An 18,267-nucleotide genomic window follows, 5' to 3' on the forward strand; every position below is an offset into this window, starting at 1 on the left:
AAATTGAGGGGAAGTTACAGAGATTTCCCACATGCTCCCCTGCCCCCACACATGCTCAGCCTCCCTCATTATCAGTATCTCTCACCTGAGTGGGACATTTGTTACAAATGATGAACCTACACTGACACATCATAATCACCCCAAGTTCTAGTTTACATTACCATTTACTCTTGGTATTGTATATTCTGTGGGTTTGGACAAGTTTTTGTAGTTTCTTAAGGTGGAAGTTTTGATTATAAATTTGAGATTTTTCTCCTTTATTAAAATGGGCATTTACAGCTTTAGACAGCCCCTTAAGTATTGCTTCTACTACATTACTTAAGTTTTGGTATTTTTTTTTCATTTATCTCAAAGTATTTTCTAATCTCCCTTTTAACTTCTTTTTGATCCCTTGGTTATTCAGTAGAGTGTTGTATAATTTCCACATATTTGTAAATTTCCTAAATGTCCTTCTATTATTGATTTCTAATTTCATTCCACTGTGAATAGAAGTGGTGAGAGTAGACATCCTTGTCTTATTCCTGGTATTGGAAGGAAGATTTCAGTCTTTCACCATTAACTATGATGTTAATTATTAACACAAATATATGGTCAACTGATTTCTGACAAAAATGCAAAGGCAAGTAAATGAAGAAAGAATACTCTTTGCAACAATTGGTACTGGAATAATTGGACATTCATAAGCAAAAAAGTGAACTTTAACATAAACCTCACACCTTATGTAAAAAGTAAGTCAAAGTGGATCATAGATCTAAATGTAAAATATACAACCATAAAACTGTTAGAAGAAAATAAAGGAATAGGGCTTCCCTAGTGGCGCAGTGGTAAAGAATCTGCCTGCCAATGCAGGGGACACGGGTTCAAGCCCTGGTCCGGGAAGATTCCACATGCTGCAGAGCAACTAAGCCCGTGCGCCACAACTACTGAGCCTGCACTCTAGAGCCCGTGAGCCACAGCTACTGAGCCCGCGTGCTGCAACTACTGAAGCCTGCACGCCTAGAGCCCGTGCTCTGCAACAAGAGAAGCCACCACAATGAGAAGCCCGCGCACTGCAATGAAGAGTAGCCACCGCTCGCCGCAACTAGAGAAAGCCCATGTGCAGCAACGAAGACCCAATGCAGCCAAAAATTAAAAATAAAAAAAAAAATAAAAAATAAGGTTTAAAAAAAAAACGAGGGGCTTCCCTGGTGGCGCAGTGGTTGAGAATCTGCCTGCTAATGCAGGGGACACGGGTTCAAGCCCTGGTCTGGGAGGATCCCACATGCCGCGGAGCAACTAGGCCCGTGAGCCACAACTGCTGAGCCTGTGCGTCTGGAGCCTGTGCTCCGCAACAAGAGAGGCCGCGATAGTGAGAGGCCCGCGCACAGCGATGAAGAGTGGCCCCCGCTTGCCACAACTAGAGAAAGCCCTCACACAGAAACGAAGACCCAACACAGCCAAAAATAATAAATAAATAAATTAAAAAAAAAAAACAAAAGTAAAGGAATAAATCCTTTTTCATAATCTGGTATTAGACAGAGTTCTTAGACATAAAAAAAGCACAATCCATGAAAGAAAAAATGCATAAACTGGACTGTATCAAAATTTAAAATATTTGCATTAATGCAAAAAAATGTATACACTGAAAACTACAAAATGTTGCTGAAAGAAATTAAAGACACAAATAAATGAAATAAATGCAAAGACATTCCGTGTTCATGGATTGAAGACTTAATATTGTTAAGATGTCAGTACTGCCCAAAGTGATCTACAAATTGAAAGCAATCCTATCAAAATACCAATGACGTTTTTTGCAGAAATAGAAAAATCCAGGAATTCCCTGGTGGTCCAGTGGTTAAGACTCAGTGCTTTCACTGCCGTGGGCCTGGGTTGGATCCTTGGTCAGGGAACTAAGATCCCACAAGCTGCCCGGCACGGCCGAAAAAAAAAAAAAAGAAAAAAGAAATAGAAAAATCCATCCTAAAATTCATATGGAATCTCAAGAGACCCAAACAGTTAAAACAATCTTGAAAAAGAAGAGCAAAGTTGGAGGTCTCACACTTCCTGATTTCAAAGCTTACTACAAATCTACAGTAGTTAAAACAGTGTGGTACTGGCATAAAGACAGACATACATACCAATGGAATAGAATGGAGAGCCTAGAAATACACTCTTTCATTTACAGTCAAATGATTTTCAGAGAGTGTGTTAGGACCATTCAATGGGGAAAGGCAGTCGTTTCAACAAGTAGTACTGGAAAAACTGGATATCAAACATGCAAAAATGAAGTTGGACCCTTTATATCATAAACAAAGTTAACTCAAAATGGATCAAAGACCTAAACATAAGAGCTAAAACTATAAAACTCTGTGAAGATAATATAGGAAAAAAGGTTTATGACATTAGATTTGGCAGTGATTTATTGGATATAACACCAGAAGCACAGGGAACAAAAAAAAATTGACAAATTGGACTTCATCAAAAATAAAAACTTTTGTGCATCAAAGGACACTATCAACAGACTAAGAAGGCAACCCACAGAATCGGAGAAAATATTTGCAAATCATATATCTGATAAGGGAGTAATATCCAGAATATATAAAGAACTGCAACTCAACAACAAATTAACAACTCATCTAAAAAATGGGCAAAAGACACCCTTGTACATTGCTGGTATGAATTTAAAATGGTATAGCCTCTATAAACAGTATGGTAGTTCCTCAAAGGATTAAACATAGAATTACCATATGATCCAGCAATTTCACTTCTGTGTATATATTCAAAAGAATTGAAAGTAGGGACTGGAACAGATAGTTGTATATCCAGGTTCACAGCAACATTATTCACAATAGCCAAAAGGTAGAAGCAACACAAGGGTCTATTGACAGATGAATGGATAAACAAAATGTGGTAGATAACATACAATGAAATATTATTTAGCCTTAAAAAGGAAGGAAATTCTGATACATGCTACAACATAGATGACCTTGAAGACATTATGCTAAGTGAAATAAGCCAGACACAAAAAGACACTGTTATGATTCCACTTACATGAGGTACCTAGAGTATTCAAATTCATAGAGACAGAAAGCAGAATGGTGGTTGGCAGGAGATGAGGGAAAGGGAGAATGGGGAGTTAGTGTTTAATGGGTAAAAAGTTTCCATTTGGGAAGATGAAAAAGTTCTGGAGATGGATGGTTACAATTGTTGCAGAACAACGTGAATATACTTAATACACTTAAAAAATAGTTAAAATGGTCAGTTTTATGTTAGGCATATTTTACCACAATAAAAGAAAGTTTGCTCTGCAAAAGACACTGTTAAGAGAATGAAAAGGCAAGCTACACACTGGGATAAAATATTTGCAAATCATATATCCAACAGAGAATTGTGTTTAGAATACATAAACAACTCTCAAGAGTCATCAGGAAAAAATTAACAACTCAGTTAAAAAACAGCAAAAGATTTGAACTGACACTTCAGCAACAGGATATAAGGATGGCAAATAAGCATATGAAAAGATGTTCAATATCATTAGCCATTAAGGAAATGCAAATTAAAACTACAATGAGATACGACTTCACAGCTATTAGAATAACTAAAATAAATACCAACAATACCAAATGCTGACAAAGATGTAGAGCAACTGGAACTCTCATACATTGCCGGTGAAAATGCAAAATGGTTCAGCCACTCTGGAAAATGGTTTGGCAGTTTCTTATAAAGTTAAACAAACACTTACCATATGACCCAGTAATCCCACTCCTAGATATTTACCTTAGAGAAATAAAAATTTTATGTTCACACAAAAGCCTGTACAAGAATATTCATATCAGTATTATTCATAATCACCATAACCTGGAAACAGCCCAAATGCACTTGAATGGGTGAATGGATGACAAACTTTGGAACATTCATACAATGGAATGCTACTCAGCAAAATGAATGAACTATTGGTACACACAACAACTTGGATGAATCTCAAAGGCACTATGCTGAGTGAAAGAAGTCACTCTCAAAAGATTACATATTGTATGATTCCATTTATATGACGTTCTCTAAAAGACAAAATCACAGTGATGGAGAATAGATCAGTGATTGCCAGGGATTATGGGTGGAGTTGGGAGTGACTATCAATGAGGAAGTATGAGGAAGTTTGAGGGTCATGGAGCTGTTCTCTATCCTGATTGTGGTGGTGGTTACATGAATCTATGTGATTTACACGATTTACAATTCACAGAATTGTACACATAGCCCCCCCCCAAATAAACAGGCAATTTTATTGTAAGTTCATTTCAAAAATAAAATATTAGCTATTATATCATCATCAATAGTTATACGTTACTGATTAATAAAAGTATTCAGAATTAGTTACAAAATAGGATCTAAAATTCATTAAGGTCACTTTATGTCTGGTATAATAACTTAAAGGTATAGAGAAAAATATCAACAACACTAAATGTAAAAGCTTTATTACAACTTCTACTAACTCCTCTCTTTAATATTCTGTATCAGGATAATATGCTCCCTGTGGATCATGTCCTATAAACATTGTCATATACTGAATATGGAATTAAATAAGAACTCAACTTAGAAGTCTGGGACCCTAGGTTACATTCCTAAATCTAACACTGTAAGAAAACTCTCGACTTGCCTTTTGTGCCTAATTTTATCTTCCTCTTCATTGAGGTCATGTACTTGTCTGCACTTGTCTTTTTGTGGTATGCTGTGAAGGTGTAAAGCAAGGAGTTTCAAAGATAGGAAACAGAACAGATTCATATACCACCCGCCCACCCCAAATACCAGGTACTGCTTTAAGTGATTCACATGTATTACCTCTCTTAATTCTCCTAACAACCTTAAAACATAGCTACTATTAATATTCTCATTAATATTCTCATGAAGAAAATGAAGCATAGAGTGGTAACTTGCCCAACATCTTATAGCTAGTAAGCGGGGGAGCCAGGAATGTTCCCAGCAGTCTGCCTCCAGAGCCCATGTTCTTAATCAGTATGCTATAATGTCTCTCCACCAAAGGCTGTTTGTTCATTCTTTCTCTCCTTCCTTCACCACTGCTCTTCCATGTCTATGGTCTCTCTGTCTCTAACAAATCACTCATTCATTCTGTTGGCTTTACCTATGGTCTAAGCATAGATGAGCCCCAATTCTATGGATCTAGCTCTGCCCTCTCCCCTGAGCTTCACTGCTGCATTTCCAACAGCCTCCTCGATATCTGCATTTGATGATCCTGCGGTCTCACAAATTTAACATGTTTAAAATCAAACTCATCATCTTTCCTCAAAATTTCCCCATAAAGGCTTCCTTAATTTTGCCAACTGTTAAAATTACACAGTGTTGAAGCACCTGGGCTATCTTTGACACATTTCTCTCCACTGACCTTCATTCTCAGTCAACAAGTTTTACCAATTCTTCTTTTGTAATGTCTCTTATAATCATACCTACTTCTCTTTCCAATTCCATTGCCATCATCCTAGTCAGCTCTTCCTGCTGAAATGACTGTAACGCCTCCTAAATTGTTCTCCCTGCTTCCAGTTCTCCCTCTCGTGCATCCTATTTACTGGCCACTAGATTAATCACTTTCAAATACTGCTTTTATCATGTTACTCCTGGCTCAAAGACCTTTAACCATATCCAAAATGACTAACTGAATAACGAACTCTGTATAGGTCTATACTACCTGCCAAATAAAGTTCAAAAATTTTAGCTTCCTTTCTAACCTTGTCTCTCACGACACCTCCAAACACGCCACAGTGCTTGCAACAACTGCTGCTAGTGAAATGCCTTTCCCTCTCCTTCCTGAAGACTTGGTAGTACTAAAAGAACATTTAAATCTTACCTCCTCTGAGAGGCCATGTTCAGTCATGCCAATCAACGCACAGTGGCCTTTCCCTCCTCTGAACTCCTACAGCCCTTAACAACTGTATCTAGCATTGTTACTAAATGTTATATGTTTCTCTCTCCAACCAGCAATTGGCACAAAGTCAGGAACCATTTCTTAAACTTCTGCATACCTTCCACAGTGCCTAGCAAAACTTACCTGTTAAACCCATTCTTTCTGGTTAAGACACACACCATTTATCTATATATTTTGTGCTAGTTTATAGTTCTACCTAAAGACCCTTCACAATCTAGCCTCACCTACCTTTCCAGTGTCATCTCCTGTCAGTCCTCACTGTGTCCTGTACTTCCTGCCACACTGAACTTTTCACTGTTCCCTAGACACACCAGGTTCTTTCACAATCCTATTCCTACTCACCCAGTATCTGTAATGCCCTCTCCCCACTATTTACCTGACAAGTGCCTGTTGATCAGTCAAGACTTGGTACAAATGTCAACTCCTGACTCCCCCAATTAGACTTAGATGTTCTATCCCTGTGTCCCCTCAGCATTTTATTCACGTCTCTACAATAGCAATTTTCATGTTGTACTGCAACTAACTAGGTACATATTTGTCTTTCTCAAGGGACTATACATTCCTCAAGAGTAGCAATAGTTCATCTTTCCCCTACTCCCTTCACTAACTCTTCATAGTTAATGCCCTGATGTTAAATCTTTCTGTCAGTGAAAGAACATATCAAGTCAGTGGCGATCACATACCTTGGTAATAAAGAGCCTTGAGGAAGGAGTGACGTTCAGCTCCCTGAAATAAAGAATTTTCTATTTCCATTTCTCGCCGGGTCAGCTGTTTGCTCTTTGCAAATCTCTGTGGCAGGCAAAGGATGCGCTGACGCTCTGAGATTCTTTCCTCAATATCTTGAAGACGGTTCTGTATCGCTTCAGGGGTTGCCCTAAGTCTCGTCCTCTGAAATAAGAGAAATGAGATGGCATATATCACAGAGGACACACCCTAAAAGTGACAATCTGATGCCTTAAACAAGAAAGAAAATGATCAGGGCCCAGAAATGGTCATTTACAGACATGTTAGCGAAGAAGTCAAGGAGCAGGAATACCCTGCGGTCCAGTGGTTAGGACTCTGCACTTTCACTGCCGAGGGCACGGGTTCAATATCTGGTCAGGGAACTAAGATCTCACAAGCCACGTGGCACAGCCAAAAATAAATAAATAAAATTTAAAAAATAAAATAAAATCCCATTTGTTTAGGGGGAAAAAAGTCAAGGAGCAGCTTCTCTTTTACCAAGGTCCCTATCCTAAAAACCAAAGAAGATTCAGACACAAAGCTCAGTGTTGTGAGAACTAAAAATGAAAAGGTTCTCAGTACCAAAATGAAAAGATCTTACTTTTTATTCTCCAGAAAAAATTTGCCCCACTCACCTTTTCACCTGAAACATGGCTCTTCCAAATCAAGATTTCTGTCTCATTAAGCCCTAGTTCCCTGAGAGAAGCAGTCTCCTGGTCCTTCTCATGCAGTGTCTGGAACTGGGACAAAGTCATAGTCCCAGCTGCTTCCTTCCCAAAGGGCTTGTACATAGTACCAGGAGCAAAGCTCTCTTTCTTAGAGACACATCTGCAAAACAAGCAGGAAGAGAGTTAGAACATCTTCAAGTTACCACAATTCACGGAAATGGGGCTCGCCATTAAGAGGCACAATGAAACTCAGTGGCAATTTCTCTCTCACGTACTATTTCTAGGCTGAAGCACCACTGTAATGATATGGAACTCCACCAGTAATCCAGGACTAATGACTGAATCAAATATTTATTTACTGGGCACCTACTAGGCATCAGAGACTGTGCCAGGTACTGAGGATGAAACAGTAAAAAAGATAAAAACAGTTTCTGCTTTTGTGGAAGAACTGTAGAAGAGAGGCAAGTAAACAGGCAATGATAATACTGGATTGTAAGTGCTATGTATGTTAAAGGAAGACACAGGAAAGGTACTTAGCCCGGACGGAGTGGGACATGGGAGGCTTCCTAGGGGAAGAGACACAGAAGTAAAACCCTGCCTAATAAGTAGAAGTCTGCCAAGGAAAGCGGGCTGAGAGAGGAGTGTTACATCCATACTTTAAGAGGCGTCTGTCACCTGGAGGTGAGGGTCTATGATAGTCTGTTTGCAAAATCAATACCTACTCCTCAATGGAGACACTGGTATCAAGTTGATGCTGAAGGAGGCTTTTCAGCTGCCTCTCCCCTTCTGTTTCCAGCTCCTCCAGGACGTGCTCATCACTCTTCACACAGCTATTTACCCTGGAATAGATACAAGAATATATGTGGAAAGTAGAAGAGACAGTTAATCTCAAAATATATTCCTTATCAATATTATCTACCATTAGTGATCCCATTTGTTCAAAGACACTTCTCTATTTGTTGTCCTTTATCATTCATTCCACAAACATTAACTAAATACCTGTTTACACACAATGAATGCACTGTGCTAGGTACTGATGGAGTCAAAGATATTCAAGACAGAGTCTTTATCATCAAGAAGCTTGCAATTTATTTAGGGAAAGGTAACAGATACGTATGTGTCGAGTGCATGTGTGGGGCAGGGGGGGAAGAGGGCGAGAGAGAGAGAGAGAGAGAGAGAGAGAGAGAGAGAGAGAGAGAGAGGAGGGAGGGAGGGAGAGAGAGGGAGAGGGAAAAGGACAGGGAGAGAGAGAGGGACAGAGGGAGAGAGAGAGGAAGAAAGATTTTATATCTTTTATATCTTCTTTATGAAGGATATGCCAAATCAGTAGTTCACAGAAGAAAGATAATTGGGAGGCAAGGTAGTAAAGAAGACTTGGAAAAGGTAATTCTTACACTGGCATTTGAAGGATTGAGTATGATGAAGGAAAGAACAGGGAGAACGAGTATGAAGAGACAGAACTATGTTCTGGGGGATAATAAGAAGTTCAGTTTAGCTGGCATTCATGTATGGGAGCCTTGGGAGATCATGTCGGAAGGGTAATTAGACTCAGACTGTGAATGGCCTTAAATACACCAACTAAGAGGTCTGGACCTTAACGTACACGTATTAGAAAGCAATTTATTAGGTAGTTAAGTGACATGGTACAAGTGATGGTTTAGGAAAATGAATGCGGTTATAATAAGCCTTATGGAATAGTATGGAATAGTAAGAAAGAAACCAGAAGAACTAGTTAGGAAACTATAATTTATCAAGCATAAGGTGATGAAAGTACAAACTGGAGTGGTAATAGAAATTGAAAGGAAGGGTTAGATGAGAAAGGTAGGGGTAAGGGAGAAGTGAAAGATAACCCTGAATTTCAAGCTGTGTAACTGAGAGATGGGACCAATGAACTAAAGAGGAAGTTCCAGATGGACTAAATGGTTTCGGAAAGGGAAGTCATTATTGTGTTAGCCGTGTTGAGTCAACTACCTATTACAATTGAAATACCAGCATGAAGTATCAGGAATGCTTCAAAGACATACTGAGTCTGAGGTGACAATGTGATACTGGCTAAAAGGAAAGTGATAGCAGAACGGTTGCATAGATAAGAGTCTGAGGCTGCATATGGAAATCTTGAGTCATCTGTGTTGTCAGGATCTGGAGCTGTGAGAAAGGAGATTACCAAAGAAGAGAGTATAGAAACAAAGATGAAGGGGGTCATAACATTTTACAGCTTAAGCACTACTGTGTAGAAATCTAGGTAATGCTAATATGAGCTAACTAACCCTAAATAATTAAAAACTCTGAGTGTAAAGAAATAGCAGGACCATTTAAGTGTGCAACAAATGATTATAAAAGACAAAAACAAAGCGAGTTAACTCCATGAGGAAAATAAATATGAAATACCTTTCTTAAAAAATAGCCCTTTACTACTGGGGTTATGATGAGACCTAAAAGATGTATCTCCCATAATTATAAGCAAGATTCCCATACTTTAGACAGACTTATACCAACTTTGGGAAATTTTAAAGTATCCATAGGGCCAGGGTTTTCAAAAATTCCTTTTAAGTATCTTAATCTTTACTTATTATTTAGAATTCTGAAAGATCTTGCTAAGTTTAAGTGGCTTTGAAATGAATAAACCATAGCTAAATACATCAGTACACATGAATTTCAAAAAGAAATGTGGAGTGAAAAAAAGCAAGTCACAGAAAAATTCATGTATGTGTCTGCGTAGAGTTGAAAATAGGATAACACTAGCAACACTTTGTTTAGATATAAATTCGTATGTGATAAAACTATTTAAAAAGAAAAAAGCAAGGGAATGATTAACGCAAAATACTGGCTAGTGATCCCCTCAGGGAGGGAAGAGAAGCACTCAGGGAAGGGCAAACAGGGGACTTCTGATACTGGTAATGTTCTATGAATACTGTATCGATGATACTGCTGTTATCAAATGATACAGCATCTATGTTACCGATACTGGTAATGTTCTATTTCTAAAGCTTGTAGTGAGTACGAGTCTATTATTATTCTTTAATCTGTATATATACATTATTCTGCATGTATGAAAGATATATAAACATTTTTTAAAAGTCATTTTGAGACAAGGAAAATCAGAAACTTCTTTTGAAAAAGATGCAGAAACTGACGGTGCAGGAGAGCATTATACCAGTAAGAATTTAAATGCACCGCTCTATTCCAGAGTGATTATTCTACTTGCAGAATGAATACAAAACTAATTTAATGAGGATCCTTTCAAAAGGCTTTGTGTACTGTCAATAATTGTAAGCTCAGGCTTTCAACAAAGACCAGCCACGTTAAAGCTGCCATTTCCTGCAGAACCAGTAGGGGGAACTGCTCGCAGCGGTGCCTTTCTTTTCTTACAATACATGGAACCGGTTTGGCACCCTGCTTCTAAATTTGTAAAAACAAAGTATCACTTGCTTACTTTAACACCTGAAAATGCTACGTGGTCTCTGAGCCCGAGAAAGTCCTCTTTAACACACAAACACTGCGAATAAACGCGCCTACCCTGGGCCCCTTTCTGAGAACGGGGTGGAGGTAGGGCGGGACAGGAAGGCGCTGGCCCGCGTTTCTCCGGCGCAGGCCGGTTTCATCAATCGGCCAAGACCCTTTCACCTGGGTGGGTCCGTCTGAAATAGGAAGGAGCCACAGCATCTGTCCCGGGGCCGGCGCCGTTGCCTAGGTGCCTGTGCCGGGAGGGCATGCCTACGGCGACCGGCAGCAGCGGCGGCCCTTCCTGAACTTCGCCCTACAGGCCTGTCCAGCCCGTCTCCCCTTTTCCCTCCTCCTTTGTCTTCCCGCTCACACGAAACCGCGTCCCCAGAACGTGACATACCCCAAACCCAAAGTAACAAAAGCCACTTGAAGAGTTAAAAGATAGAACAAAGCTCCCTTCGCCGTCTGCTCTCAGACAAGCCCTTACCTCTTCATGTTTCCACAGGCCCCTAGCTCTAACTTGGGTAAATAGGCCGCGGACTTCAAGTCCCAGAACTCTGCGCGGCCGACTCTAAGGGGATTGTGGTGGAGCGCAGGATTCTGGGAATTGTAGTCTCGCAGAGCTAGGAACCCAGAGTACGTACTGAGCAACCGGTATATTGTAAATTGTTCAAGTATTTCTCTTGGATTTCTTGTATAGGTTAAAGGTAACATCCAAAATATCCAGCTCATAAACCTAGGAGTCGCCTTTGACTTCTTGACTCTCTCATCCAGTATCACCAAATCCTGGCCCCTCTAATTTCCCTTGAATGTGTCCCTATCAAACCTGCTTCTGCTTTCAAGGACTTCTTATCACGAATCCCACCTACCTGCTGTTTCCAGTCGAGCCTCTGGTTCATCCTCTGCAGTGATCAGACTCAAGTTTGACCACATCACTAGCACAAATGGTTCTCCTCTGTCTCTAACAGAGGCTAAGACATTGTACTTCCTATCCTGAGAATCAGAAACCCACGTGTATTCAGGCCCATGAATGTTTTTATTGATAATTACGATGAATCATGAGAGTGGTAGAACACAGTGGTTAAGAGAATGGGCTCCTAGTTCCCGGAAATGGAAATACAAATGTCCTTAAGTACATGAAAAGAAAGATGTTTAATCTCACAAGTGAGATGTAAATTTCAAAGTACACTGACTATAAAATACCTGATGTGTACTCCTCAAAACTGTCAAGGTCCTCAAAAACATGGAAAGTCTGAGCATCTGTCACAACCAAAAGAATCAAAGGAGACATGATGACCAAATGTAATGTGGGATCCTGGGACAGAAAAGGGCCCTAGGTAAAAAATATAGAAATATCAATAAACTATGCACTTTAGTTAATAATAAGGTTCATTAGCTGTGACAAATATACCAGAGTTATTTAAGATGTTAACGCTAAATAAAACTGAGTGGAGGAATACAGAACTCTGTACTATGCAACTTTTCTGTAAATCTAAAACTTCTCTTAAAAAATAAAGTTTATTTTCTAAAAGTACATTAACATTTTTCACCCACCAGATTAGTAAAGATCTACAAGTTTGAGAACACACTTGTTTTGTTGAGATTGAGGGGAAACAGGCATCCTCAATACACTGCTGGTAGAAACATAAATTGGTACCTCTGTGGAAGGCAACTTGAGGATACAATTTAAATCATAAATGCACATTTCCTTTAAAGCAACAATTCAACTTATCCTCAATACTATGTGTCCTCAAGAAGTTAATTGTATGTGTACATATATAATTATAGGTTATACAATTTTATAAACTATATATATTATAAAATTTTGTATATATATAAAATTAGTCATGCAACCTTGTTTATAATAACAAAATATTGGAAACAACTTAAATATCCATGAATGTTATACATCCATTCAATGGAAAACTATGCAGCAGTCCCAAAGACGACAAAGTTCTCTATGGACTGCTACTGAACAATCTCTAAAATATATTTAGTGCAAAAGCAAGGTACAGCACGATGTGTATAGTGTGCTTCCATTTTAGTTTTTAAAATAGAAGGAATATATGTATGTGTTTGCTTGTATATGCAATAAAATACCTCTGGGAAAACATAAGACAGTGATAAGTAAATGATTCCGGGTTAAGGGAACTGGATGGTGAGGGATAAAACTTTTCACTTTATCTTCTTGAATTTTGAACCACATGATTATATTACCTAGTCAATATATTTTTTAATTAAAGAGAACCCTTTTTACACCACAAAGAGCCAAAGAAGAACAGGATCATGGGTTTGGGGGGGTCACACTGCTTGGATTCTCAGTTCCCACCGTTATTGACAATATAACATAGTAGGCAATCTGGACTTGAACTTTTGTTTGGCAAGTTACAAGACTATGTACGTTTCATTAAGTTTCTTTAACTGGTCTAGGCCAGTTTCCTCATCTGTAAAATGGGGATAGGATAGGATGACTTCAGAATAGGATGACTATAAAGTACTATACAAAAGAATGGTTTTAAAATCACTTGCAGCGTGGTCATCTATGAGCAAATATTCCAAGTTTATCCAGTAGGTTCAGACTTATTCAAACTGTCTGTATTGCCACACTCAAGTTAGAGGATAAGACCAAAGAGCAGCTACTGGAAGACATTATACTTCCTATCCTGAGAATTTCTAACAGATGAGAATGTCATGGAAAGTACTAGAGTTATCCAAGACCTAGCATATGCAAATGACTGTGCTCTTGAAGCACACAGGTGAATGAATGCAGCTCTAACATGCACCATTTTGTGGTTTTGGCACAGAACAGGGATGGAATCTAAGCAAAAACAAAGTGTGGGTCATAACATAACCCGCATTAAGTAAATCCTATATGGTGGTGGGCTGAGTTCTGCTACTCAACCAAACTGTCCAATTGACACATTGATCAACAAGGAAATGGAAGAATACACCAAAGTTGCTAGTGTGTCTGTCCCCTGGGAAGGCGGCAAAGGGTGGAACAGATTACTACACTGACCACCACACCAGACTTGTATACAACTTCCTATAAAACATACATTCTATTGGTACTGAAGTGATACACACTACATTACAAATCCACTAGGTGGGATGAGTGGAGAATGAATGGCTAAAAAGACATACATGGGGTGGAATTACAACTACAAAGCAAGGTCATAAGGAAGTACTCTATGTACCTGTGTATAACTGTAGCCAGTCCGAGTGGTAGGTACCAAGGGACAAACATTCAGAAAATTGCACTAGAAGGAAAACCAGGCTATTTCTAGCTCTGCCAAATTTATTACCTGTGGAATAATAGCTATTCCATTTCCCCACAGCATCCTCTCCCCACTTCAAAAGGATATCAGACAGTATATTAAAAGCTTTGAGATTTCTAGATGTTATTTATGGGCACAGAGATCTTAGCACGAGGTAATTTCACAATTTCACCCCCAGAAGAGTTTATGACAAACTGAAAAATATGCCTCATTTGTCTTTCTGACAATTTAACAAGGTTAGTTTAATTAAGCCAGAAGTTCCTCCTTAACATAGACATATTTTCAGGCTTTGTCCTTTTTAGGTGCTTTGTTCACAGCACACTTCTGATGAATACATTATGAAGCAATTATAATTTCCAGATATGAAAGAAGATGCTAAAACCAAAAATCTTCTCTTGAAGAGGGATAGCATCACTCATCTAATATTAAGAGTAAACAACTGTGCATGTCTTTCAAATCCTCCAAATGAGATAGCATAAATGCTGTCTTTTTCAGAGGACAAAAAAAGTAGATAAGCACTGGGGAAGCGTCAGCACAAATTTAAGAATTCTCCTTCAGCTAATATCTTAGCTGGTCTTTAACAATGGCTGTGGGGGAGAGGGGTCTCAAGATTCCAGTACCTAACATAAATGTAGCCTTAAAATTACTGGCAAGAATAGGTTATTTCTGATCTTTTAATTAATATCTGTTCAACAATGCCATGTCTTTTAGACACATGTTAGAACCAGAGTCAGAAGGAACCTTAAAAACGATTTAGTCCAAGGCTCCAAACAGTACACTGAGATCTACCAGTAAACCCACAGTATTACTGCATTGATCTGGAAGCCACTTGCCATTCACACGCCTCGTTTTTTTTTTTTTTTTAGCCTTTTTTTTTTAAACATCTTTATTGGAGTATAATTGCTTTACAATGGTGTGTTAGTTTCAGCTTTATAACAAAGTGAATCAGCTATACATATACATATATCCCCATATCTATCTCTTCCCTCTTGTATCTCCCTCCCTCCCACCCTCCCTATCCCAACCCTCTAGGTGGTCACAAAGCACGGAGCTGATCTCCCCGTGCTATGCGGCTGCTTCCCACTAGCTATCGGTTTTACATTTGGTAGTGTATATATGTCCATGCCACTCTCTCACTTTGTACCAGCTTACCCTTCCCCCTCCCCATGTCCTCAAGTCCATTCTCTAGTAGGTCTGCGTCTTTATTCCAATCCTGCCCCTAGGTTCTTCATAACCATTTTTTTTTTTTAGATTCCATATATATGTGTTAGCATACGGTATTTGTTTTTCTCTTTCTGACTTACTTCACTCTGTATCACATGCCTCTTTTATGTCCTGGAAAAAAAATATTAGAACTGCCAATGCAAAGTCAACAGGAGTACTGTAGCCTCCTCTTTCTTTATTTTACTGAGGAAGTTTACAGTAAGCAAGTACTGGTAGTGAAAAGACATAAAGGAATCAAAAAACTTGTGAGAAATGAAAACTAGTTTCTTCCAGTTGGGAAAACCTTCATATGGTCCAACTCTTTCATGTTATAGACAAAAGATAATGCTCCAAATGAAATTATCTGTCCAGTTAATTAAGCAGGGACAAGAATAAATCCAGTATTTCCTTCTGTATACTATGTTCTCTTTACTGAATGTGGAACTTAACGTATTCACAGACTACAAGAGTTGAACTGCCAAAAACAATAGGGAAAATGTCTTTATCTAGGATAATAATATTGTATTCAAACACTAAAGATTACTCAAGATAATACTCAAAAGCTGTTTACCTACAGAAATTATCCATAGAGTTAAATGGTCTCTGTAATTTTGAGAGGTAATGATTAGAAGCTGCTACTTTGAGAAGTGTGGGTAGGAAAAAAAGAGGCCATGTAAGTTCTGATATTTGGTTTACTCATAAGGTGATGTAAATCACTAATACTCACTTCAAAAATATTTTCTTTCCATAATATGTACCCTTCAGGATGGTCATGTTCAGTCAGTACAACAGAAATTCAGCTCAGGAATTACAGGCAATTAAGCTTTAGTCACTCAAAAACTTTTAAGTTGTTTATTTTAGTGTTATACTTTTATTTTTCAGAGCATTGCCTTTATTTATGACTTAGGTAAAACATGAAACACAAGAAATCAGACTGTTTCCAAACTAAGAACAACGCTTTTTCTTGAAAAACAAATATACAAAACCCACAACTATAAATCATATGCTAAAACCAAGTAAAACACCAGATTATCTGTACATCAAAAATAAATGAATTGCCTGAACCATACCCTTTTTAAAATAACCTAAATCAAGTCCCAAATCCATCCTAACTCTTCCTCCCTTCTCTGAATTTCTATAGCATACTTTCTGTATTTCATAACACACTTCCTTGTATTGTCTATACTGTTTTTTTATACAGACAGGCATTAAGTATATCTCAAAGCAGACAGTAAGTTCTTTTGAGGAGAGAGACTTCACAGTAGCTGACACTATACGTTGAATGTTAACAGGCACCCAGTAAAGACTGGTTGGCATCTATTTTTTGGCAAACATTTCTTTATGATCTGGTTGGAGTGAAAAGGACAATGCGTACTGGCAGTAAGATATGGAATCTAGCAGAGTAAGCCATGAATTGCACACACAGAGTCAACATCAAATAGGTTGCTCTCTAGACAGAAGAGCTGATATAGTTTTGATTTGCTAATACTAAAAGCCAAACTACAGTATCATTCCCAACAGCACAATATTTAAGTGGGGGAAAAAATACATGCAGCCTTTATTGCCACCAAAGATTAAATATTAACTGTAAATACTACTCTAACAAACACCATCAAACTTGGTAGGTAATGTATAATCCAAAAACAGCATGCTGAAGATAGGGTCATTCAATCAAAAGCAATCCTGACATTGCATTCCTGCTCCTTGTAACGACGATGCTGGAAAACTTGTACCTCTTCTACCTTCCTTTGCAGCATGCCTATAAGGGGAAAAGGCACACATCATTACTCAGAGGACAAAATATCCCAGGAACGTAACTTACATTCTCCCTTCAACATATGATTGACAAAACTTTACGTGTCAATTTTTTTTTTTTTTTGGCCACGCTGTGCGCCTTGTGGGATCTTAGTTCCCCGACCAGGGATTGAACCTGTGCCCCCTGCAGTGGAAGTGCGGAGTCTTAACCACTGGACAGCCAGGGGAGTTCCATACATGTCAATTTTAATAGGCTTAAGTATTAGAAAATCCAGAGGAAGAGAAAAACATGCCTCTGTCTGGTTGGAAACTATTGCACAAGACTGTTCTTGATTTGCTCTCCCTAGCTTTCAGGGAAGTAACAGTCTACCTGACATTTGTATTTTGTTGAAGAGAAGTGTTAACTGCTTTTTACTCATTACAGCCTAAAAGTGTCATACAGGATGGTCATGAAATTGAATGTGTAGATTTTGGTAGGTCTTTGCTGCCTATAAGCAAATTAGTACACTGAATATTTTCACATTTCAGTTCCTTTCTAATGATTTCTTTAACTTGGTGGTCCTTAATTTGCTCAGGGGCAGAACAACACAAAATACCATTAGTTTCACCATATAGAACAGTAACTTTCTGCAGTAAAAATAAGCTGTTGAAGTAAGTGTGATAATCTGAGTTTTTCTGTTAATGTGCACAAATAAATTTGGTCATTTGTTTTAGTATTCACTAATGCTCACTGGTTGATAAGCAATAACTGGTGCCAAAAATTTAAGGAAAACTTTACAAGAGAAAAACTAAAAAATGTGGGACAATATACTTTAATTTTCTTCAGCCAATTGGAAAAGAACCAATGTTTTGCAGTTTTTGAAGTATAATACCTCATTCTATCTTATGACATATAGGCATTCCGTAAGATCACACCTTTTAAGAACAAGTGATTTAAATGATGGTTGTCTACTGAAAGGCTAGTAGAACAGTCTGGGAAAACACATCTCCTTTCTGTTGTAATAACTAACTGCAGGGACCAATTTTTTCCCCCTGAATAACATTTTTCAATGTGACAGAAACACAAATGAGCACTACAACAAGCCATTCACTTGAGGCCAGAAGTGTCAACATAAACACAAACTACTTAATTTGCTGATTGATACATATTAAATGCAAAAGAGTACTTTTATAAACATTTTTAAAAATCAATGAAATGTCGAGAAACACAAGTCAGCATTATTAAGAGAGGCTTACCATAAATATTTTGTTATGGCTTCAAATTGAATTCTCAAGACTATCTCTG

At 38.3% G+C, this 18,267-nt stretch overlaps 2 protein-coding genes across 4 annotated transcripts in view; both read right to left on the minus strand.

Moving 5' to 3' along the window:
* RBM41 (RNA binding motif protein 41) overlaps window positions 1-11,274 on the minus strand; it is a 60,231-nt gene extending 48,957 nt beyond the window's left edge. The window contains exons 1-5 of one of the 2 annotated variants that reach the window (XM_061178079.1): window positions 11,237-11,274; window positions 8,028-8,144; window positions 7,273-7,465; window positions 6,598-6,802; window positions 4,634-4,705 (exon numbers count right to left, since the gene is read on the minus strand). In XM_061178079.1, coding sequence (XP_061034062.1) covers window positions 4,634-4,705; window positions 6,598-6,802; window positions 7,273-7,465; window positions 8,028-8,144; window positions 11,237-11,244 — 595 coding nt within the window. In that variant the 5' untranslated portion in view covers window positions 11,245-11,274. The remainder of the gene's footprint in view (window positions 1-4,633; window positions 4,706-6,597; window positions 6,803-7,272; window positions 7,466-8,027; window positions 8,145-11,236) is intronic. The other variant, XM_061178080.1, reaches the window with a different exon arrangement.
* A 4,856-nt stretch (window positions 11,275-16,130) lies between these two features.
* NUP62CL (nucleoporin 62 C-terminal like) overlaps window positions 16,131-18,267 on the minus strand; it is an 80,699-nt gene continuing 78,562 nt past the window's right edge. For both annotated transcript variants that reach the window (XM_061178478.1, XM_061178477.1), the window contains one exon: window positions 16,131-16,986. In XM_061178478.1, coding sequence (XP_061034461.1) covers window positions 16,895-16,986 — 92 coding nt within the window. In that variant the 3' untranslated portion in view covers window positions 16,131-16,894. The remainder of the gene's footprint in view (window positions 16,987-18,267) is intronic.

This window comes from Eubalaena glacialis, chromosome X (genome assembly GCF_028564815.1).
Source record: "Eubalaena glacialis isolate mEubGla1 chromosome X, mEubGla1.1.hap2.+ XY, whole genome shotgun sequence".
Classification (NCBI taxonomy): domain Eukaryota; kingdom Metazoa; phylum Chordata; class Mammalia; order Artiodactyla; family Balaenidae; genus Eubalaena; species Eubalaena glacialis.